The sequence below is a fragment of the Delphinus delphis genome, chromosome 13 (assembly GCF_949987515.2).
Source record: "Delphinus delphis chromosome 13, mDelDel1.2, whole genome shotgun sequence".
Lineage (NCBI taxonomy): Eukaryota > Metazoa > Chordata > Mammalia > Artiodactyla > Delphinidae > Delphinus > Delphinus delphis.
The window spans coordinates 23,390,261-23,414,189 of NC_082695.1; the positions used below are offsets into that span (position 1 = coordinate 23,390,261).

The 23,929-nt window shown below is 45.1% G+C and overlaps 1 protein-coding gene across 3 annotated transcripts in view; it reads right to left on the bottom strand.

Annotated features, from left to right (window-relative positions):
- The window catches only part of MORC2 (MORC family CW-type zinc finger 2), a 40,448-nt gene that overhangs the window by 10,350 nt on the left and 6,169 nt on the right, over positions 1-23,929 (bottom strand). For all 3 annotated transcript variants that reach the window (XM_060028352.1, XM_060028351.1, XM_060028350.1), the window contains exons 2-15: positions 20,171-20,224; positions 17,950-17,984; positions 12,199-12,267; positions 11,597-11,687; positions 8,318-8,426; positions 4,586-4,745; positions 4,370-4,481; positions 3,786-3,911; positions 3,167-3,246; positions 2,472-2,554; positions 1,840-1,925; positions 561-701; positions 312-466; positions 90-218 (exon numbers count right to left, since the gene is read on the bottom strand). In XM_060028352.1, coding sequence (XP_059884335.1) covers positions 90-218; positions 312-466; positions 561-701; positions 1,840-1,925; positions 2,472-2,554; positions 3,167-3,246; positions 3,786-3,911; positions 4,370-4,481; positions 4,586-4,745; positions 8,318-8,426; positions 11,597-11,687; positions 12,199-12,267; positions 17,950-17,984; positions 20,171-20,224 — 1,430 coding nt within the window. The remainder of the gene's footprint in view (positions 1-89; positions 219-311; positions 467-560; positions 702-1,839; positions 1,926-2,471; positions 2,555-3,166; positions 3,247-3,785; positions 3,912-4,369; positions 4,482-4,585; positions 4,746-8,317; positions 8,427-11,596; positions 11,688-12,198; positions 12,268-17,949; positions 17,985-20,170; positions 20,225-23,929) is intronic.

Genomic DNA, 23,929 nt, shown 5'->3' on the forward strand with positions numbered 1-23,929 from the left:
ATACGTCCCTGAATGTCAGTGCATTCAGGAGGCCAGCACGGTGACTATGATGGAAAGGAGTCAGGAGGAGGTGCCGACCCCCAACTCACCACACTGGATGGTGGTTGGGATTTCCATAGCTCTCCGCCGTTTGTAACGCAGCTCACTGGATGGAGGCTGGTTCCAGTTGGCAGAGAGGTAGCCGAACTCATCCCAGAACTTGATGATTCCCCGCTGGGCTGGAAGACAAGCACCCACACACCGCGTGAGGAGTCAGCCCCCTGAGGCAGCGAGAGGATCTCAAGGCTGGAGGTGAAGCGAAAGGGCATTACCAATGGCGATGTCCTTCCAGTACTGCGCCAGGTGCTCCCCCATCGCCCGCAGCAGGTGCCGGTACTCCTTGGCATCAGCAAAGTCCTGCTTGTTGTGTGTAGGCTCCAGGACCAGGTAGGGCACATCTACAACCCCAACGACCCCGCCACATGCCCTGCAGGAGGAGGTAGACACGGCTCTGTCACCCCACTGACCAAACCTCTCCCGCCAACCATCCTGGGCTGAAGCTCTCCTCAGGCAGCACTCACATGCCCCCTTCCAGCTGTGGGCCCACTTTCTCATACATCTTGATCAGGCGGCTACAGTTGTAGATGAACATGCCGTCCAGGTCCCGGTGTTCGATGTTGACCCCAAAAACAAAGTTCAGTTCCTTGGGTTCTTTAAGCGCTCTGAGAAGACAAAAGATAAATTCAAACAGATCAACCCATTAACACACAAATACCATGGTGTTTAAGATGTATTAAGCTTAAGCTGAAACTTGAGACACTTAAGTTTTGCCTTTGCATTCAATATGCAACCTGTAGACTTGACAAGGATACTCACTGTGCAGTCACTCTAAGCTCCCTAATTAAAAGCATATGACTTTAGCTTTTGGTATCAAACGGGGATATATTTAGTATGAATGGGATTCTGTGAAGCTGTTGCAAATCTCTGCTAAGATGCTTATTTAGTAGAATAAACACAAGATCATCTGCATAACCATTCCACTAATGTGACAGTAATTAATTTTAAAAAGACAAAAATTCACAAGAACAATAAACATGTGAGAGAAGAAATGATCATGGGATAAATGTCAACAAAATCGTGGAAACTGAAAAGCAGATAGATGATCAGTGGACAGACTCACGGGGCAGATACCCGAAACCTAGGCCTGTGGTGAGGAGGCCAAGAAGTAAGCAAGGACTCAGGCCCAGAGCCTGCAGAGGCTCCAGACATGGTGGGGGACATGGAGATCATGTAATGAGCCAGGACAAATGCCCAGTCTAGATTAAAAGGAACAAACTCAATCTATAGCATTATTAAGAGTACATATCACCAGGTGGGAGAAGTATAAGGGAGTTTACAGCTGTATTTCTTAAATAGTCTGTATTTTACAAGTTGTATACTACAAGCATTTTATACATCCTTTAAATGAAAAGAAAAAAAAGGAAAAAGGAAAGGAAGAGGGAAAGGATGGGCAAGGTGGGGAGAGAATGGAGGAGAGAGAAAAGGGGAGAAAGGAAGGGAGGGAGCGGGGAGGGAAGGTGAGAGCGCTGCCAGTGAGGACAGGTTGGTGTTCAACTCAAGGTGCTGGCTCTGCCCACCTTGTCCTGGCTCAGGGGAAAACTGAGCTGGGTAACCTCTCCTGTGGTGGGCATGTGACAAACGTCTGGGAATCACAACATTAATGGCTTTCTCAAAGCAATCTGCATGTGACAGAATAGCAACCTTGTGGGGTGGAGAGGGATTCCTCAAGCTCTTTCTTTGTCAATAATCCATACAAAAGCTACATAATTTTAAAAGACCCAAGGCCAGCCGGGCACTCACCGCTGCTTGGCCTCCTTGATCCGCTTCTTGACATCAGCTTCTCTGCGAAGGGTAATGGCCGTGTTCTGGACCTGTCGCAACATCACCTAGAAACACACGCCAGCACCAAGTAAGGAGAGGAAGTGCTATGGGCCACAGCTGGTAATATCATTAACAACACATCTGAAACTTCTCACTTTAAATCACATGGACGCAAAAACAGACCTAGAAATTTACTTCCTTTCCACAGAAAAGGGCCCTAGCTAGGGACAAACACAAAAGCTGTGCTTCACTTGACCAGACTTGCTGACACAGAGGAGGAAACACCCCCAACTGAAACAACAGTCTGAAGAGGTGTGTGTGTCGCAGGGGAGGGGTGGAGAACTGCTGACCCTTACTGCTGTGTGTGACCTGAGGGAAGTGACCCTCTTCCATTTCTTTCTATAAACTGAGGATACTAACAGTGTCCACCTCACATGGTTGCCAAGATCCTGCCATACAGTGTGTTCAATAGTGACTATGGAAACATCATCACATCCCATTTTGCAGCTCTAGGGCAAGGGGTTCATGACTGGCGGTAGACAGAGCCAGGCGAGCTCTGGGATCCTAAGGGCAGCAACTCTGGAGAAGAGCTGCTGGGTCTGGGGCCTCACCCTGGAGTCCCGTGTCAGGTCTCCGCCCAGGCGCACTTCTAATGTCCGAGCTTTGCTCTCCGCCTCCCTTGCCTTCTCTTCAGCTGAAACCCAGAAGAAACCATGATAAGAATTCAAAAGGTCAAAACTCTTAGCTATCCCTCCTGGACCCCATAGTGCAGTCCCTGCCGTATGAGACATTCGTACACTGTCAGGGAACAGGTGAGCTGGGAGAGCAGCCTCCTTGCTTGGAAAGTCAAGGAGGTCCCAAGGAAAACAGACACCTTTTCCAACTTTACAAATGAATCAGAACAGGTCAAGCACTGCCCAAGGCAACCAGAGTTAAACCCTCAGCAGGAGCTGGAAGTTACCAACAGTCCTCAGCCAACCACTCTCCTTGAGCAGCCAAGAAGCTTTGTCAGCAAGAGAGACCTTGAGATTTTTGCCCTGGAGTCAAGAAAACCAATTTCACAAGTATTTGTGCCAGAGGACAGTGTGGGACTCTTCACTCTGGGCAGGCAAGCTTTAGATAACAGCCTGTAAATGGCTGAAGGAGTAGCCTGGAAAGAAAAATTGCTGAGGGAGAGGTGGGAGAGAAACTGGACCAGTGGTTCAGGAAAGTCCACCCCTGGGTGTTGCATGGAGCTTTTGCCTGGATCCTGCTTTTGCCGCAAGCAACATCCCCCAGACGACCCTCCTGCCCAGGGGGTCATTACCAATCCGTGCCACGTGCTCAGCTTTCTTCACCTCCTGCTCCGCGCGGGTCTTGAACCGGCTTGACGTGTACTTGTACATCCTGGGGGGGCGGGGGGCGAGTAACCAGAGGGCCTGAGCATCAGAGGTGCAGGGCAGCAACTATCTTGGCCCTCCGATGAGTCAAAGCCAAGCTTATTTTAGCAAAAAGACTCAATTCCCTACTCCACTTGCCCCCTGCCATCCTGCTCCATCTTTGAAAAGCAACCTCACTACTCTCCGAGTGTGTCATTAATCCCACAGTAGAAACCAACCTCAGCAACGAGCAGGGCCTCTGCTTCCCTGTGTACTGTCTAAAGGGCCATTGGCCCTGCAACCAGAGGCTCAGACAGCTCACCGTGTCAGGCTGAGCACCCTCCACCTCACAGAAGGCACACTCAACAAACCTCACCAGCCACCTCTGCCCCTCCCTCAGGACCCAGTAGTTTGTCTGCAGTTAATCAAGCAGCTTAAAGACCCAAACGCAGTCAACACTGTCAGAGCCGCTGATCCACCATCACTTCAAAGATGCCCCAGAGACACATGGCCAGGCCCCATTCTTGGCCCAAAGGAAACAGCAGGCCAGGGTGGGCAGGCCCCTACCTGGGCTTGTAGAGGCAGCAGGAAAGCCTCTTGGTCTGCACCTTGTGCCCGTGGATGAAGATCCGCATCCGGGGATCAATGTAGAGCACAGCAGCATAGGCGCGGAAGGAGCGGCGCTCTGGCTTCCTGGAGGCAGCAGAATGGAGGGTGCTGTCACCCTCCCACCACCAGCCCAACCGAAGGCCTGGGTGGACAGCCTCTCTGCAGGCTCTCCACCTTTCCACCTCCCATCTCGGCTTCTCTTGCTGCCCTGAGGGGTGCTTCCTCTGTGTGGGCACCACATCCCACCTCCTCTCACGTCCCTGGCACAGACACCGAAACTGGCCCCACCATCCCAGCACGGACCTGGCAATTCCTCTCCCCTCTCTAGGCCTCGGTCTCTTTCTCATTCAAGTTAAGGAGCTGGGGCAAGGATCTGGATTAGCTGAGGACCTGCTGTCCTTCTATTCATCCCTTCTGCCTTGTGGCAGGAAGACATTAAGTTCTCAGCTTTACCAACTCTAAAACTGGGGAATTCAGGGAACAAGCTCACCCCTCTCAACCTCAAGTCACCTCCCTTTTCCTCCCTACCCAGCCACACTCACGTGCCCTCCGGAGAAGTCTCTGCCATCTGGATATCTCTTGGATTTGAGATTATGTCCAGCTCTGGCTCTCCGTTATCCATGAGTTTGAGATTGAAGATGATCACCAGCGTTCCTAGGGAATAGAAATCCTGTTGTTCTACCAGGCACCCCCAGCCAATCCCCATACTGCTCCTGGCTCTGGAGCTCCCTGATGCTAGAGGCCGCAGGCCTACTTACCACTGTCCCCAGGAATCTTCATGAACTGAGTCATCACTTCCTCTTCATTGCGGAAGGGAGAATACTTATAGATGAGTTCCGTCTCGATGGCAAACTTCTCCACGTTGTCTGTAACAGGTTCCCGGGTCCGAGCATTCCAGGTGGGCAATGGGACTATCACCTTTGGAGGAAGCACAAGCAGACGCTTGAAGGAAGCCCCAGAACAGCCTTCCCCCCGCAAATGTGCATCCATCTTTTCCCTCCCCACAGCAGCTCCACACTGCCCCAAGGGGAGGCCCAAGCCCCCCAGCCTGGCACCAGTGGCTCTAGCTTCTGCCCCTTCCCAAGACTCTGCCTCACACTGCTAGGTCCTCTGGGGTATGCTGCCTTATGGCCTGGGGGTCTTTGCATGAGCAGTTCCCTGCTTGGGATATCCCTGGTCATTTTCCCTATCCGGTAATAAGTTATTATTTCCACTAAGCAAAACATATTTGCGATGACCTAGTGAATCTAAAGACACACACAAACATAACTTATAACTCAGCAATTCTACTCCCAGGTATATATCCTAGGAGAAATAAAATCTAAAAACAAAACGCTATAGTATGAGTCCATTTATATAAAATTCATAAATAAGCAAAAAATAAACTATTATTCAAGAATGCATACACAGGTGACAAAATTATAAAGAAAAACAAGGAAATGACTGATCATCACCAAGGCAGTTCCTTAAGAGGTGCGATAAAGAATATGATTGGTGAGGGACACATGGGGACTTCTAGCATCAGTCTACGGTGGTGGCTACGTGGGTATTTGCTTTATAATTACTCTCAACTGTACGTAGGTTATTTTTTTTAATTTTATTGAAGTCTAGTTGATTTACAATGTTGTGTTAATTTCTGCTGTACAGCAAAGTGATTCAGTTATACATATATATATATATAGATTTTAATACACTCTTCCATATGTGTAAAATTTAATCTTACAACTACGTAATCTTCTAGAAAATCCTACCCTTGTCGATTATACCTCAATAAAGCTGGGAGAAAAATCCTACTCATTCTTCAAAAACCCTACTAAAACGCCACTTCCCCGGAGACATCAACATGCATCTCTCCCCCACGCCCCCACCCCTCTCCCAGGTGCCGGGGAGCCCTGTAGCCTGGGATTCCCTCTGCAGAGCAAACCACTCCAGGCACCTCAGAGGTTCAAAATGGCTGGCTGGCCCACCCTGCAGAAAAGGGGATTCTGTATTTTAACAAGCTCTGTGGTGATAAACTGTTAAGAGTTCTGAGGCACTTTACTGGTTTCTAAGAAGCTACAGTATTCAGCCCTGGGGCTGGTCTGGACACATTCCCACCCAGCTAAAAGTGATCTTATTTTGAAATCTTGGCTGAGTTCACACTAGAGTACAATCCAAAACAGTGACCTTCTAGCTCCAAGTAAGGAAAAAATTTCAACCTAGCTTTTTCACTGGGGGAATTGAATTCCATGTGTGTTCTGAGAATTGGTACCTCCTTTACACCTCCCAATCTTCACAGCAGTCCCAGGTGACAACGGCATTACTTTAACCTCTGGGCACTCACCTCATTTGACACCCACCCACCATTGGAATATTCCTCCTTTACTTTCAGGGTCACCACTCACCTGGCTTTCCTCCTACCCCTCTGGCCGCTCCTGCCTCCTTTGCTGCTTTCCCCTTCTCCTTGGCCTTTACATGTGGGTGGGCATGCCTAAGACCCCAGGCCCTCTTCTCCAACACGCTCTTTTAGGTGAGCCCATTCACTACGAAGATTCCTTAGAGTCTAAGCCTCCCCCGAGCTCCAGACCCAGACTTAACTTCGCGTGTCCAGGACAAAACGTACACGCTTCCCCTCCAAACTGCCCCTCTTCCATCCTTCCCCAGCTCCAGACAGCCCACCCCCAAGTGCCACACCAGGACCTCAGCCATCTACAACCCCCCCTTCCCATTTCCCCTTTCCAACTGATTAAACACCAAATCTGCGGCCACTCCTATTTCTCTCACCTCCCTGCTGGAGTCCTGTAGACAGCCAGGGCCTCTGACAATCTTTCCAATCCAGGCACCACACAATAACCAAACTGATCAATTCAAAGAGGATCTAATACATTGCTTAGATTCCCTTTCCTGGATGCTTTTAATAAAGTCCCACACACTCCCCAAGGCCCAGAGGTCAGGCCGACCTACCCTCTCTGCTCTCCAGAGGCCACCACCTCTCGTCAGGTGGCCCCTTTGCCCTTCCCACAGCCCCCACCAGCTCTCAGGCCAGGAACAGACCGTTTCTATTGACGCGCAGCCCCTGCTCGCACCACCCTCAGTCCACCAGGAAGCAGTCCTGAAAAGCCCAGCCGGGGCCAAATCCTCCTGCCCCACCTTTCCCGGGAGTGCTTGCCAGCTGCAGCACTTCTCTCACTCACCAAAAAGGCAAACAAACCCAGTGGCTCACGAAGTAAAGACGGCAGAAAAAGAGCCTTTCGTTCCCAGCATGAACTGATTTACTATGATTTAGGCTCACATCTAAACAAGGCCAGTACCAATTTACTCACAGCCAACCAACACAGATGAGTTAGACTGACACTGACCGCATTTCACCTGTTTAAGTGACAGGAGTGGATTTCTCTCTGCAGACCCTCTTGGCCCCCTCTCAAGCTCTGGTCTCCATTTCTCACACAGGAAAGGAGTTAAGAGTCCAGTCTGAGGCTAGGCAGGCCAAGGCCTTCCCTGATCCTCCCATGAGCGGGAGCAGACCTCACCAAACCAGCTCTGCAGATATGAGCCACCAGGCCCAAAGAGAATCAGCTGTGCATGTGTTTAACGTACACAGTTAATTACCAAAAGGTTTCAAAATCAGAATATTCTAGAGTCATTAGGCCTTCCTTCCAGCATAACAATAATCAGCTGAGGCTGTGTGTCAGCTGCCACTTACTGAAAAACTTAAATGACTTTCCATGTGTTCACCTGCTTCACTACCTGTCCAGGCCCTGCAGGTATCAGACTTGTTTGTAGCTTCTGATATAAATGGTTAGAGTAACACATTTCCTCAAAAGGAAAATGCACTCACAGCACATTCCACAAAATCACCATCATATGGGAAAGGCAGTGCTGTTCCTATTATTACCACCAGCTGTGGTCTCCACCCATAGTCAGGGAAGCCCCAAATACTCCCCCTGATAAAACAGCTCTCCCCAGTGACAACCCCTACCCCAGGACTGAATTCAAGCTGCAGATCTACGAGACCTACAAATCCAACTCTTGGTTCCTGACACTTGAAGGCCTCATTCTCAGAACCGGGACATCTCTTCTCTGAAGCTGTGAGATTTTACTTCCTCTCCCATTAAGACACCTGCCTTGGGCTTCCCTGGTGGCGTGGTGGTTGGGAGTCCGCCTGCCGGTGCAGGGGACGTGGGTTCGTGCCCCGGTCTGGGAGGATCCCGCGTGCCGCGGAGCGCCTGGACCCATGGGCCATGGCCGCTGGGCCTGCGCGTCCGGAGCCTGTGCTCTACGGTGGGAGAGGCCACGTCAGTGAGAGGCCCGCGTACAGGAAAAAAAAAAAAAAAAAGACACCTGCCTTAACCCCTCAACCAGTTCATCCAACCAACCAGCTAATCCCCTAACAGGGGATGTGGCTGCAATCCTGCAACGCCAATAAGCCCAGCATGCAAATGACCTATGAAAACAGCCTGGGCAGAACTAGGAAGTAGAATGGTGACTGGGAGAACGAGGATGGGACCTACTTCATCAATGCCTTCCTCCTCGTGAAAGGTACGCGACAGGAAGAGACAGGTCATGGTCTCTTCCTTCTTGGTGAAGAGGATAAAATCCTTCCCAATGCGCATTGAGCCCCTGAAAGGGAAGCAGAAATGGGTTATTCTCCTAGGGATTCAAAAGCTCATCTGAAGAAGGAGCAAATCCCCCCTCTGGACGTGATGAGACTGCCTTTGGAGGGCTCCCCTAAAGGCCTCCCTGGGACCCAGGACCCTGAGCTGAGCTCCACAGCCCTCGCTCCCTCTCCTCCCCGCCCCCCACCTCCCGACACTCCTCCTCCTGCTCTTCCGTGGGCCTCAGTTTCTCCTCATCACCTTCTCAACCACATTTTCCCAACATGCAGGGTTCTCTCACCACCAAGCATCAGCCCCAGGGGAGTCTCACCCCAGCTTGTCGCTGCTTGTGCTCTGGTTTCTTCCCAGCCACACAGGGCTGCTGTGGCCTAACTGTGAGCCACCAGGTTTCACTCCAGTAACACCTCCAACACACACATCATCTTCCACACTGAGCACATCCAGGTCTCACCCTGTCCTTCCTTCACTGACACAAACTCCCCTCCCATCCACTCATCAAACAGCAGCACCATCAAGGGAAGAGCCCACTGCCTATGCTCACAAGTCCTCAAAACACCAGGATGGCCCCAAGGCTCAGCCAAACACAGGGCTAACCAAAGTATCACTGCTGAACACAGTTCCAAGGAGGCCTACAATTGGCTCATGTCCTGTAACCACAACCATCTTGTGTCTTGAATTGTTTTGTCACCTCATTAAGCCACAGGTCCCTGCTTTAGGAAGCAACTGGTTTCTGAAAAATGTGCCTCCAGGCTGACTTCCACAAGGCAAAAGTCTGAACGGAATCAACTGCTCCTTCCTCTATTTGGCTGAGTTAATCCTTCTGAGGAGCAGGCAAGGACAGGCCTTTCCGGGAAACACTGAACAGGGCAAAAGCGTGAAGCACCAGTGGGAACAGGACCCACTGATCTGTCTTCTGAGCAGCTTCTGGCTTTATGGCTATTACCTCATTAGTCCTCCTAATACCCCAGGGAGGTGACAGCGGCGGGAAGCCTTATTACTCCCTTCTATGTAAATACAAATACAAACTGGGCCAGTGTGCCAAGTATGCAAATGAACGCCATGCCCCATTTCCCCGAATGTTCAGGAAAACTCCAGGACACTATCCAGAGATGCCCCGGTGGCTGCCAAGTTGTTTTTCTCCTCCTCCAGTTCCCGAGGTGCTGGCAATGCTCCCTCCCCAGACAATCTCACAGTCCTCCTCCTGCCTCCCTGAAACTTACCGGTGGCAAAACGAGGCAAATTAGCTTACCTTCTGCCAAAGCTTGCTCTTACCCTAATTTTGCAAAACCTCTCACTTTGTGCCTCTTCCCTGTCTTTGATCCTGACCTTGGAGGGTAAATAGCAACAACCCAGAAACGCCACTTCTCTGCTGGCTTCTCTGCTTCACAGCCCTATTCTCACCACAAATCACTTCCTCCTGAAACTCTTTCAACTTCTACACTGGTTTCAAAATGAATTCACTCTGAACACTAGAGGGCTCCTTCTCAATGGCGCCTTCTCAAAAGTCGTTCTACCAGAATATGCTGATGGCAACACTCTCAACTTCGGTATGCTTTCCTTCCTGGTCTTCTAAGCACTTCCAGAATCACATTTCATTTGCTCCTGAAGCTTCCTCAGTAAGGAAGAATGTCAGCATTTAGAAGCCCATTTTCTACAGTAGGAAACAGATACTCAGAGAAGGTGAAATGGCTTGTCTGAAGTCACAGAGCTGATAAAACCAGGAAGGGGTTTTATCTATAATCCAGAAGGGAAGTCAGGGTTTCTTACATCTGACTCTAGGAGAACTCAGTTGTTGGAAACTTAGATCACCACACCAGAATCACCTGGGCCCTACCCCAGGCCCACCAAATCAGGCCCAAAATCTACCATGGAAAGATCAAAGGAGAGATGAAGTAAGAAGGGAGAAACTAGGCTAGGGCTCTCACAGTAATGATAGATTCTTAACCTACTCATATGTGTTATAATCTCAATTTACAAAGGAGGAGGCTGAGGCTCACAGAAGCAATTAAGCGGCTGATGTCAGATTTGAACTTTGGTTTGACTGAAGTGAGATGGACAGCAGCTCCGGCCTTGCAGTCAGAAAGACGTGGTGCATATCTCAGCTCTACACTTGGGCATTTTCACACCTTTGGGCAAGTCACATCACCCCTATAAACCTCAATTTTCTCATCTGAAGATGAGAATCATAGTACATATACCTCACAGGGCTATGGTGAGGATTAAACGAAATCATCCAAGTAAAGTTTTTAGCACAGTGCCCAGCACATGGTAAGTGCTTGTTATTGAGAGACAAGTGGGAGATCCAGGTACCAGGTCCTTGCCATCATGGGAAGCACTCTCTCTCTTCCCCATACATCCAAGCTGGTTGCATGGAGGGACAACTGATGCTGCTGCCCAACCAAACACCACCCTCAAATAAAACAACACATTTCCATAGCAAGACTAGAAACATGACTCAGAATTCCATTTGTAGAAACTCCAATCCCACTAAATCTTATTCCATCCAAAGGTATGTACAACTGGAAGTGAGCATTTCAGAAATAGAAATCTTTCTCTTGGGGCTTCACTCAAAACCAGAACACCACATTCCAAATGCCAAACAAGTGGGAACCAAGGGCTGAGAAAGAAGTCTCAAGGGATGGGGAGACATTAGGTAGGTCCCTCCTACAGGGCCTGGCAGGACATGTGAGTAGCAACCAGGTCCTTTGGTGGTGTTGTGGGGGGGTGTTTTGGGTCTCTCACTAACTCACCCTGGATCCCCAGTGCCTGGCACAAAGTGTGACAGGTGCTCAGGGGACACACGGCACCACGGAGTGACCCCCTCACCATCTCATAAGCAACCCAAGCCCACAAAACAGCCACTTGCATCTTCAACCACAAGGTAAAAATAAGAATTTTCAGTAGGAGGAGAGGTGCTGTTCCAGAGCACAGTGCCAAGAGAAACCTACAGCTTCTCCCACCTCAATGATTTTGGATGTTCATACTCTTTGATCTGTGACGTAGGCTGGACATCAGCTGCTAAGTCCCCAAACCACAACTCCTTCCCGACTCTCCTCCTGTTCCAGAATTACAGTGATGGACGGACAAGGACGAGGAACATTTTCATTGGACAGAAGCAGGAGGGCATTGCTCGATTTTGTTTTGAGTCCTGGGACAGGCTTCTAGTATACTTACGATTTTAACCCATTCCCGTACTGCCCAATCTGGGTGGACTCAGGCGTTCGCTTGGCTGACTTCCCAAACTGGATCACGCTAGCAGCATCACCTGAAGTGGCGGACACAAGACAAAGTGAAAAGTTTGCTTTTCTTTCCCAGACTCTCAAAAACCAAAGGTCTGAGCCTTGTTAAATCCAAGCAGGGCTGTCTGTCTACTGAAAACCTCTGTCCAAGGAAATTCACAACCATGAGGCAAATGGAGGAAACCTCTGACTGGCCTGTCAGTACTGCCATCACTGGGCCCTTGTTCTGTTACCAGAACGTGGTAATAAGGCTGGGGGAGGCCACCACAGTTCCAGCTCCAGGATGTTACACAAGCTGATAAATACAATGTCAAGAGACAGGTAATCTGACGGACTTCAGGCTGCCATTCAGATCCTATCTCCCATGCTAGAATAAAACCCAGCAAATCTGTGAGTGGAATTAAGCCTGAGATGTTGCAAGAGACCTCCCTCTCCCTTCTAGTCACAAGAGTGAGGCAGAAAAACAAGTTAACACAATAAGCATTTTGTAAAAATGGTTACTTCCTCCCCAAAAGAAGCAATCAGCCCAACACTTACTTGGATCCATTCCTGCTCCATCATCCAAAAAACAAAGCATAAATCCTCCGCGAAGGTCCTCTCGCCTTTCTGTAAAAGAAGGAGCTGCCATTACTGGGCAGTTACCCACCAGAGGGCGGCAACCTGTTTGTGATGGGAAGGTGGATCAATGTGAAGCTTAGTCCAAAAAGGCCTTCTCCTTCTAACAGTCCTAGCTAGTGTGAGTTAAATGTCAGGGCCCTTGATGGTAGGAATTTCCATCAAAGGCTCTCCAATGCATTCTAGTCCACGACAAAGCATAAGAGAATGTATAAGGAAGGGACAGAGAATACCTAGTCCAGCATCTAGCCACAGCCAGGGCCACTGAACATGCACGGATTTCATACACACCTCAACCATCCTTCTGCCTCTCTGCACCTGGATTTTTTCCACCTCTGCCTTCTGCTGTGGACACTAAAGTACTCCAACTACTACATGCTGTACCTTATCAACAGTGCTCAAATTCAACAGGGCACCTCGTTTGTGGGTTAAGTTCGGGGTAGCCTTCAGATAAAGTGATGGAGCCAGACGTGCTATGGACACAGTGGTAGCAGCTGCTATCTAGAAGGTGAATTACTAAGTCAGTATGTGACTAGCCCCAGGCCAACCATAGTTTCTGGGCCATCAGTATTCATCGTCACATCCCCTCCTTGCTATGGGTCCTTCAAATAGCTCCCCATCCCAGAAGTGAGATGGCACAGAGTATAGTGAGAGCTGCCTGGTTTCCAACTGGACCTGCTCGACTGGAGAGAGGAACAGTCCTTCGACAATAAGAGACAGAGCAGCTGTGGCAGGGCGTCCTGACCGACAGGAAGGAAATGTATGAGACTAAGGCTGCCATTCCAGTGGCTAGAAGAACCCGTTCCTTCAGCAGCTGTCTCTACAGCAGCAAGTGGTCACTCAGAGCAGTCTGGGTCCAAGCACATCAGAGACACTGGAGAAGAGATTCCCAAACAGGGAAGGGAACCACACTAGAGTTTCCAAGGTGCCTTTTGACCCCAGTGATGAGGACGAGGCAGGCAAAGGAGGAACGGCACAGGCCTTGGAATCAGGAGAGCATTTGTACTAAAAAGGAAGAAGGTCAGTTTAAGGTACTACAGGGATAAGCCCAAGGCTGCCTTGGAGTCTATTCCCTAATTGAGGACATTTTTGTCTCCCCCAAGCTGCAGTTCACCAACTTCACCCAACTATCTAAGCAGTGGAACCTCAGTTTAAAATGCTCTTTGTCCTCCCCTCAAGTTAAATACTCAAGTCATAACCACCTCTGTTACATGGACTAGTTAATGTAATTTAAAATGCTATTTCAGAAGTACTATAAGCCACAGAGATTTTCAAGTATCATTCGATGTTCAGGAAGCTGAACTTTGCTGAAACATTAATCACAGGTGCTTCCTGAAAGTTCGAGAATAAGGACCTTCTTGGAAGTACTACTGGTAGATAAGAAAATTTTTCCTGTGGCAGTGCCTTTTATCAGTCTGGAGAACCCAAATGAGATCTAGTAAGCAGAAGCAAGGGCAAAAAAGGTGCAAAAATTCCTCAAAGTTTCCTTCTGGAGGAAGCAAAGTGTCATATGGAGACTCAAACTGGGTCAGGAACAGAGCGTGGTAAAGAAAGTGTTCTAAATCTAGCCAAGAGCCATTTGCTGTATGCTTTAGCCATAAAATGTACACGAAGACTCTGCTTTGGGATCTAGAAATTGGTTCAAGCCAAGTGTATCTGAAAAACCTCCAAGGATTGATTACTGGCATTTCTTGAACACTACCTAGGAATTACTTCTAGGTCCTTATGTTTGGTAGAACAGGACTCACGGGCCGTTTTCTTTTTTTTTAATTTTGATGCTTTTTAAAAAAAATTTATTCATGTCTGGCTGCGTTGGGTCTTCGTTGCTGCGCGCGGGCTTTCTCTAGTTGCAGCAAGCGGGGGTTACTCTTCGCTGCCGTGCGCAGGCTTCTCATTGCAGTGGCTTCTCTTATTGTGGAGCATGAGCTCAAGGCGCACGGGCTTCAGTAGTTGTGGCACACAGGCTCGGTAGTTGTGGCTCGCGGGCTCTAGAACACAGGCTCAGTAGTTGTGGCGCACGGGCTTAGTTGCTCCACACACAGCATGTGGGATCTTCCCGGACCAGAGCTTGAACCCGTGTGCCCTGCATTTGCAGGCGGATTCTTAACCACTGCGCCACCAGGGAAGTCCACACAGGCTGTTTTAACACACAATCATCACTTAACAGTGGGTCTGAGATCCCTTTCTTGCCCAAGGACTTCATTTTAAAGCTTTTTCATATGTTTATGAGAGTAAGAGACCCACCTATGGAGGGTCCTCCTGGCCACACAGTGACCAACAGTAAGTAAGCAGCTAGCAGTGCTCAGGTCCACAGTCACGTGTGGCACTGCCTCAGGGCCAAAAGAGACTAGGTGACACAGCAGTAACTCCTTCAACTTTGTAAGGAGGCAGTATGGCATCTTCACTTGGCTAAAATGCTTATCCCTATCACTCAGTTATTCAATGTGCCTGGCTCTGTGATGAAGATAATAGCCGAGAATAATGCGGATGTGATCACTGCCTTCAGGGAGCTTACAATTCATAGGATAGCTACTCCCTGTAGCAGATCAGTAAGCAGGAGGGTTTAAGCAGAAGGAGACTGAGAAGAGTGTCAGCTAGAGCAAAGGCAGTGTGCATAAGGATCACCTGAAGAGCCTGTTAAAATACAGATTCGGGGCTCCACCCTGCAGAGTCTAGTAGTGTGGGTCGGAGGTGGTACCTGAGAATGTGCATTTCTAACAAGCTCCCAGGTGATGCCAATACTGTCCACCACTGGTCCACTCTTTGAGAAGCAGAGAGCTAGAGCTAGCAAGAACTAGAAGGCCTCTCTGCTTGAACCTATCTCCCCAGACATTCCAGCAGTTAGAGATACATTCCTAGCACAATCTATTCACTTTAGTCAGTCAATTGAGTGCTATCTAAAGCCTCTAAGCAAAGGATTTTTATGAAGATGGGGGAGTTCTGGACAGAAGGGAGTCTAGGCAGATGGAGGTTGTCTGCTCCCCGTCCCAACATACATCTCAGAAGCAAGACAAGGAGGGCAAAGCCAAACTACCTTCTTTGCAGTTGTGCTTCAGGCCCTGGTAGCAGCTATGTACAATCACAGACCCAGTGTGGAAGGCTGCACATCTAAGTTTCCCCCAACGTGACCAAGTCTGGCCTCTCCAAGTTAGCCCAACGTTCCTCCATCCAACTCCCATTGGGGAGAACAGGAAAAAGAAAGAAGCTGGAAAGGAGATGTGAAATGGAGCTATAAGTCAAAAGTCAGAGGCGACAAAATGATGTTGTCCTCAGCGGAGGCTGTAACAGAACAACACTCAAGTTCCTCGTACTTTGCAATGTGTTTGAGCAGTATTTGTTTCAGCTACATTTGCTCTAATTTTCCATTTACTAACCATTGACCTGGCATCACAAAAGGGATCTTTCTTTGAGGCATGGCAGTCCCTATCCAAGGAAGTCCAGAAGATCAATAAAAATACACTCTACTTCTGACAGGCACGTTATGGTCTGGCCCCACCTAACAGGAATGCTTTGGGTACGGGAGTCTGATTCCTTTCTCACCCTTCTTTAAATTACAATGTGAATGTGTGGCGAATTCAAACTACATCTGATGTTGGGGGAGATTTCCGAGTTCAGTTATCAATCTAGTTTCAGAATGGGAGACAGGAAGATACTTTCCCCAATATAGTAAGAACAAAAACTTTATATTACTAATTCTATTATTCTACTTGTAAAATGAGGTTGCTTTTATTCCTCCTGTTGAACGTGTTAATACGGCACTGAAGTAGAAAAGTGTGAAGTTAGGGGCACCTCAGTCAAGATTCCCAATCTCAAGGTACTTGAGAGTAAATCAAGTCTTCCTCCAAAATGCTATAGTGCTTAGCGCTTCTATCACACCATTTAATCCTTAACTACCTTGACAGTTCCCTCAAGATCAAGTTATTGTTCTCTAATCATCTGTAGAGTGCTGTCTCTCCAATTAGTGACTAAGCTGTCTAATGAGAATTTAGCAAAGGCCCCATCTCATGCTCTCTCGACTCCTCCCAAAACACAACAGCAGTAACACTGAGCACAGAATGAATGCACACTGGGCCCTTTTCATTTAAAGTGAAATCCAACTGTTTGTTCTGCTGCATTCTAAGGGTAAAGCACTAAATTTCCTTGCTGAAATTCACCCACCAAAGGTAGTAAGAAGGAGCAGGGATGATCTCTTTTAAAAAGCTTCTTCCAGTAATTCCCTGGAGGTCCAGTGGTTAGGCGCTCTCACTGCTGGGGCCTCGGATTCAATCCCTGATCTGGGGACTAAACTCCCATAGGCTGCGTGGCGCAGCCAAAATAAAAAAAAAGCTTCTTCCAAATAGATTTGGCTATGATGATTTGTCCCTTCAACATCACTTGGAGTGGAGACCCATTCTGTGCTTTGCCATCTGTGCAATGATTAAAACAGCCACCATTTCTTTCAGAGGTAGCGGTTACTACTCCTCACTAAAGCACACTGAGATGTAAGACATACTGTGGCTTGGGAATGATGCCTCCATCTGGCCTGAGGGTTTAGTAACCATCTTCTAACATTCTGCTGCTATGCCCCCTTTTCTTGTTATTTTCTTCTAAAAATAAAAGTAGTCTTATTTTCACCACTTTGGCAGAGCCTTCTGAACAGAAGGCTTTAGAATTTAAGCAGTATAGCTGACTTTTAGCTGTTCTGAATATTTTCTTTGCTCCAAAGAAAGGAATAAGAAATTCGTATCTGGGGAGATTCTTTATAATTATATGGCATTGGAAATTCTAAGAATTACTTCCTATTGTGTGATTATCCCCATTTATCAAACAGGTCTGTGAAGAAAAAGAGGGATTATTTGATAACCATATATTCCCATAAAAACACTCAAGTTTTCTCAAAAGCTAGACAATGCTACCCAAATTGGATTTAAAAGCCATCTTCCTCTGTTCCACTTCCAGATTTTTAGCATTCAAACGACCAAAAAATGTGCTGGTGCAAACACTGAACAGGCAAAAAGCAAGCTATTTATCAAATAATAAATAAATAAATAAATAATAATGACTAAGATTTCTTCCACTGTTGTACCCACTCCATAAAAAAAAAAAAAAGGATCTTACTGCCAAAGAGCAGAGCCAATTAGGCAAAATAGTAGATGCTGTCAATATCTTTAAATTCGAAGCAAAGCAGCCCTTCTTCCTACATAACTTCTCTGCCTGAGAACATCGCTGCAGACCTCAGTGTCAACCTGGTTACACAACTGTTTTATACAACTGACACCAGCAACTCTCCAAGTTGGGACTTGTCCTCACCAAGGCTGCAGAGGGAGAAGATGGCCTTCAACAAGATCTCTCTTTGGCTGCAGGAACCACAAACCTGGTCACCTGCTAACTCCAATCAGGACAATCAGTGGTACTTGGTCATTTCACTCCCCATCACCCCCATAAATCTCCTAGCGGATTTATTTAAATAGATCTATAGATCTGGGCACCCTGTGTTAGTTCCTTTACACCAATATTCTTGATTTCTATTACATGCCTGACGAGGGCTGCCCTGTTTCTCCCTAAGACCTGTAGTAATCAGGCTGTCTACCCACGCTCCAAAAACCAGTTTTTTCCCACTCATTTCTTCTTAGGCACAGCAATAAATGCTTTCGGGAACTGGGCATTAGAAGAAAGGACTGATGTCTGTCTTACCTGCATAAATATCGATTCTGGTGGCATCAGCATCTCTGCAAAGTTAAAAGAAAAAAAAATCAAGATTCAAATGAGAATATGAAAATATCAACCATCAAGATGCACAATATTTTGAGGGGCATATGTACTATTTTGAATCTATCTTCAGGAAGTCATAAAGAAATTCTATATACATTAAAGATATACTTTTACATTTGGTAACACAATTTTCCTTACATGTCTATGAAACACTTCTGGAGCTCCAAATTATTTAAAATAATCACAGGATACACAGGACCTAGACACACTTTTTTAATAAAAATTTCACAGTGAAACATCTAAAAAGATCATTTTTTAGATGTTTAAAAACATCTAAAAAATGTTTTATCCTTTTTTAGAGGATAAAAAAGAACATTTCTTTTACACACTAGGAAATGACTCCAATCACTCATTTGATTGCAATCATAAACAATGTTCCAATAACTTGTCCATTTTTTCTTCTCACCAAGATTTGAGAAAAAAGAGAACAACTTGCCACAAAGCCTAAGAAAAATCAGGTCTCATGGTATACACACTATAGTCAGAAGACTGATTCATAAGCCCATAATCTGATCCTCCCTAAACTTGAAAGGAAGTTGGGACAGTCCATTAGACTCCAGCCATCAGCTGAAATAAAAGTTCAGTTATCAATGAAGTCTTCCATAAAGGCTTGAAAGTAATCTAGTCCAGTTCTGCCAACTGTAGACAAGGAAAATGAGGCACAGAGTTTCATTGGTTTTAAATGTGAAAAATCCACTCAAATCCATACAACTCTACATGTGCCTATTCTCAAAGACATAAAAACATTTTCAAAAATAAAAAAGATTGGCAAAATGTGTGCATGAGCAGGAACATACACTCCCAGACAATCTCCAGTTCACCGTATGATATACAAAACAGCAGTCTGACAAAACACATTACAGTCTCACTAAACTAACAAGTGGGAAATTCAAACACAGTTCCATTGAGCTACAACATTTTTAAATTGAATATAAAAATTATAAGTCAACCAGGATTGAAACAATTGAAAACACTGAAAATGGGAGCTTTCTAGTTAAACAACTTGTTAACCAGCACACTTCCATAAGCAGTCCAGTGAATAATAACAATAAAAGTAATAATAGTATAGGTTTATAGCATGGACATAGACAGACATAATTATTATTATGTCATTAACTGGAGATCTGTTTAGAAAGTACTCCTGTCAACTCTTATCCTCTTCTTCCTTCATTAGTCATCAACACTTGGTCAATAAACGCCGTGTCTGAATTTTATGTTTGCATTCAGAAACAAAACTGAGATAATATTTTAGTGATATAATTATAAAAAGACTTCTGATTTGGACTTTGCTATTTATCTCTGAACCAACCCAAACTTTTCAGTCTTGCTCAGTAACATTTATAGGCTTCTTAAATAAAAGTGCTTAGCGCTTCTAAGCACAATTGCTAACAATGGAAGATGCTTTGATCAACCTGAGTCATCTGACAATAAAATACAGTCACTCCTCCGTATCTGCAGGGGATTGGTTCCAGGACCACCCAGGAATACCAAAATCTGCAGATGCTCAACTCCCTTATATAAAATAGTATAGTACTTGCATATAACCTATGCACATCCTCACGTCTACTTAAAATCATCTCTAGCTACTTATGATAACTAATACAATGTAAATGCTATGTAAATAGTTGCCAGCATGCAACAAATTCAAGTTTTACTTTTTTGGAACTTTCTGGAACTTTCAAATACTTTCGATCATGGTTCATTGAATCACAGATGCAGAACTTGCAGATACAGAGGGCTGATTATACATTTTGGGAAGACACAGAACTCTGACATAATTTTAAAGACATTAGATAGTGTACTGTCCTGGTAGCACAAATTAAAACAGAGCTTGTCTGTCCTAGTAATTAGCTAACTAAATTTTTATCTTAATTCCCTGTTTTTCACTACAATTATCTTGCTCTAATACACAAGGGAAGGTAGCTTTGGAGGTCATAAATTCACTATTTTTAGGCTGGAGCACAGCAATGAATGAATTAAGGTATCAACTAATGTGCTATTAAAAATACTTTTTGGGTAAGAGGCTTCTTAGGAATGAGTCGCATTTGCAACAGAATTGCCCTTCTCCCAAGTCTTCAGAGAGCAAAGGTTACACGACCCAAAAAGTTTTCACGCAGAGACTGTATGCTTGAAGACTACATACCTTGCATTATCAACTAGTTCAGCAAGAGCACCAAACAAGAATTCATGAGTGGTTCTGAAATGATAAATATTGAGAGTCAGGAAAAGAATTATGGAATTAAACTATGATTCCTAATAAAAAGTCAAGGTTATAAAATGAAAGTTTTTGGGAAAAAAAACCTAAAATTGTCATTTGCATCATCAATTTACATTACTGAAGTTTAAATTTCCCCACAATTCAAGTCTTTCCAGAGCTCACTAGTAGTCCTCAAGTGTTAACCTGTCAAGTCCTGCTATCTACTCAAAAATGTTTATTCTTACTATTTTGAGTAGAGGAACCCACTCTAAAACATTCAAAGATTCCTATGTGTACTACTTCTAAAACAGTGTTTTTCACTATTCGTATTCTACCCTGAAAAATGCCTATATTTCATTTTTCATTGCCTTAACCAGCTGTCAGTTTCTGCATATCTCTTAAGAATTCTCAAAGGACAAATTGCTAGCATTCAGCTTTACCAATACCTTTGTGTGATTTACTGGTGAAAACCCATTCAGTTTTGTGCAATTTATAAGCAAAAATACTCCATTTGAAAGTGAGGAGAAAGAAAATAATCCATTTCTTGACATTCCCTGATTTTGGCCAAAAACAAAACTTTCTCCACATTAAAGAAAGGAATCCAAGACACTCTTAAACAATTCCTCCTTATCCTAAGAGGATAAGGGCTTGGTGTGGCCTCCTAGGGCCCTTGTTCAAGTTAGCCCTTTCAAGGAGGGTAGCCAATGGTCATCTCCTCCTCTAGGAGGCTGCTCAAAATGTGAGTGGGATAAGTTCACAATTACCATGTTATTCAGAACTCAATAAAGATGATGTTTATGTGTAAGATGTCTCCTTACATTTCTTCCTCCATTTATACCTTCTTTAATTTGTGCTGTTTCCCATAATAGTCCTCGTTAGATATAAAAGTAGATGTGTCTACCTAGAACCACCTAGAAACTCTGACATATTTCTTCTTTGGCCACACCTTGTGGCATGTGGGACCCTAGTTCCTTGACCAGGGATGGAACCTGTGCCCCCTGCAGTGGAAGTACGGAGACTTAACAACTGGACCTCCAGGGGAGTCCTGAAATTCTGACTTTTGATTAAAGAAAATATAAAAGCATTAACCCACATATTACCATCATCAATTTTTCAAAAATAACCATGTTATTCCAGTTGATTTTTTTGTATGTAAAGTTTCAGCCAATAGATAAAGTGAAAATTTCTAAAAATTGAGAATGAAATATATCAATACTAAATAAGCAGTGTCTAGGATCTATGAGCACTTACTATATTGTTCAAAACAAATTGTAAAACGCTTGTTTATAAAATAAATACCCAAATTTCAAGTGTCCAGGAACACTGGTTTTTCCTCAAATAAATCTTCAAATTTTTACAAATGCAAATTTTTAATTAAAACTACCAGTTCTTGGAATTTTAGGAATAACTTTTCCCCATGAGATCAGTGAATATATCTGCTGCTGATCCAAAGGCAGTACCATGATGTATTAACAAAATGTAGAAATTTTATCTCCAAGTCCCCTAACAGAGCTCAAATTCTTCTGACTAAAATCCAATTCTTAATTATTTTACATGAAAAAACCCCCCCACAATTTTGCAAGGAAAAACACCTGCAAGAAACATCCATATCTTTATTTATTTTAAAAATGTGTCTCCAAGGGCTTCTCTGGTGGCACAGTGGTTAAGAATCCACCTGTCAGAACACTCTATGACATAAATCACAGCAAGATCCTTTTTGACCCACTTCCTACAGAAATGGAAATAAAAACAAAAATAAACAAATGGGACCTAATGAAACTCAAAAGCTTTTGCACAGCAAAGGAAACCATAAACAAGACAAAAAGACAACCCTCAGAATGGGAGAAAATATTTGCAAATGGAGCAACTGACAAAGGATTAATCTCCAAAATTTACAAGCAGCTCATGCAGCTCAGTATCAAAAAAACAAACAACCCAATCCAAAACTGGGCAGAAGACCTACATAGACATTTCTCCAAAGAAGATATACAGATTGCCAACAAACACATGAAAGGATGCTCAACATCATTAATCATTAGAGAAATGCAAATCAAAATTACAATGAGGTATCACCTCACACCAGTGAGAATGGCCATCAACCAAAAATCTACAAACAATAAATGCTGGAGAGGGTGTGGAGAAAAGGGAACACTCTTGCACTGTTGGTGGGAATGTAAATTGATACAGCCACTATGGAGAACAGTATGGAGGTTCCTTAAAAACTAAAAATAGCACTACCATACAACCCAGCAATCCGACTACTGGGCATATACCCTGAGAAAACCATAATTCAAAAGGAGTCATGTACCACAATGTTCACTGCAGCTCTATTTACAACAGCCAGGACATGGAAGCAACCTAAGTGTCCATCGACAGATGAATGGATAAAGAAGATGTGGCACATATATATGGTGGAATATTACTCAGCCATAAAAAGAAATGAAACTGAGTTATTTGTAGTGAGGTGGATGCACCTGAAGTCTGTCATACAGAGTGAAGTCAGTTAGAAAGAGAAAAACAAATACCGTATGCTAACACATATATATGGAATCTAAAAAAAAAAAAAAAAAAAAAAAAGGTCATGAAGAACCTAGGGGCAGGACAGGAATAAAGACACAGACCTACTAGAGAATGGACTTGAGAACACGGGGAGGGGGAAGGGTAAGCTGGGACAAACTGAGGGAGTGGCATAGACATATATGCACTACCAAATGTAAAACCAATAGCTGGTGGGAAGCAGCTGCATAGCACAGGGAGATCAGCTGGGTGCTTTGTGACCACCTAGAGGGGTGGGATAGGGAGGGTGGGAGGGAGGGAGACGCAAGAGGGAAGAGATATGGGGATATATGTATATGTATAGCTGATTCACTCTGTTATACAGCAGAAACTAACACACCACTGTAAAGCAATTATACTCCAATAAAGATGCTAAAAAATAAATAAATTTAAAAATAATTTTTAAAATAGTAAAAAAAAAACAGAATCCACCTGCCAATGCAGGGGACACGGGTTCAAGCCCTGGTCCAGGAAGATGCCACATGTCACGGAGCAAATAAGCCCATGCGCCACAACTACTGAGCCTGCACTCTAGAGCCCACAAGCCACAACTACTGAAACCCACGTGCCTAGAATCCTTGCTCCACAACAAGAGAAGCCACTGCAATGAGAAACCCGCGCACCACAACCAGGAGTAACCACAGCTCGCCACAACTAGAGAAAGCCTGTAGGCAGCAATGAAGACCCAACACAGCCAAAAATAAATTAATTAATTTAAATAAATAAATAAAAGACAAACTCATTAAAAAAAAATTTGTCTCTAAAATCATCACCTTAAATTCTTCAAATTATCAATTGAAGAAACAAAAAAATATTCTGATTACTTCAACTAATTAAATAGGGAAAATAAGCTGGAAAATTAAAGTGATTTGATGATGGTAATATAAGTTAAAAGTAAATCTTTGTTTTCAAGCTTTCAACCAATCATTTTCCTGTCTGACTAAGCAATGACTAAGAAACTTATAAAGTGAATCAGTTTTCTATACTCTAAGTTTTCTTTTTAATTTTTTTTTTTTTTTTTTTGCGGTACGCGGGCCTCTCACTGTTGTGGCCTCTCCCGTTGCGGAGCACAGGCTCCAGACGCGCAGGCTCAGCGGCCATGGCTCACGGGCCCAGCCTCTCTGCCGCATGTGGGATCTTCCCGGACCA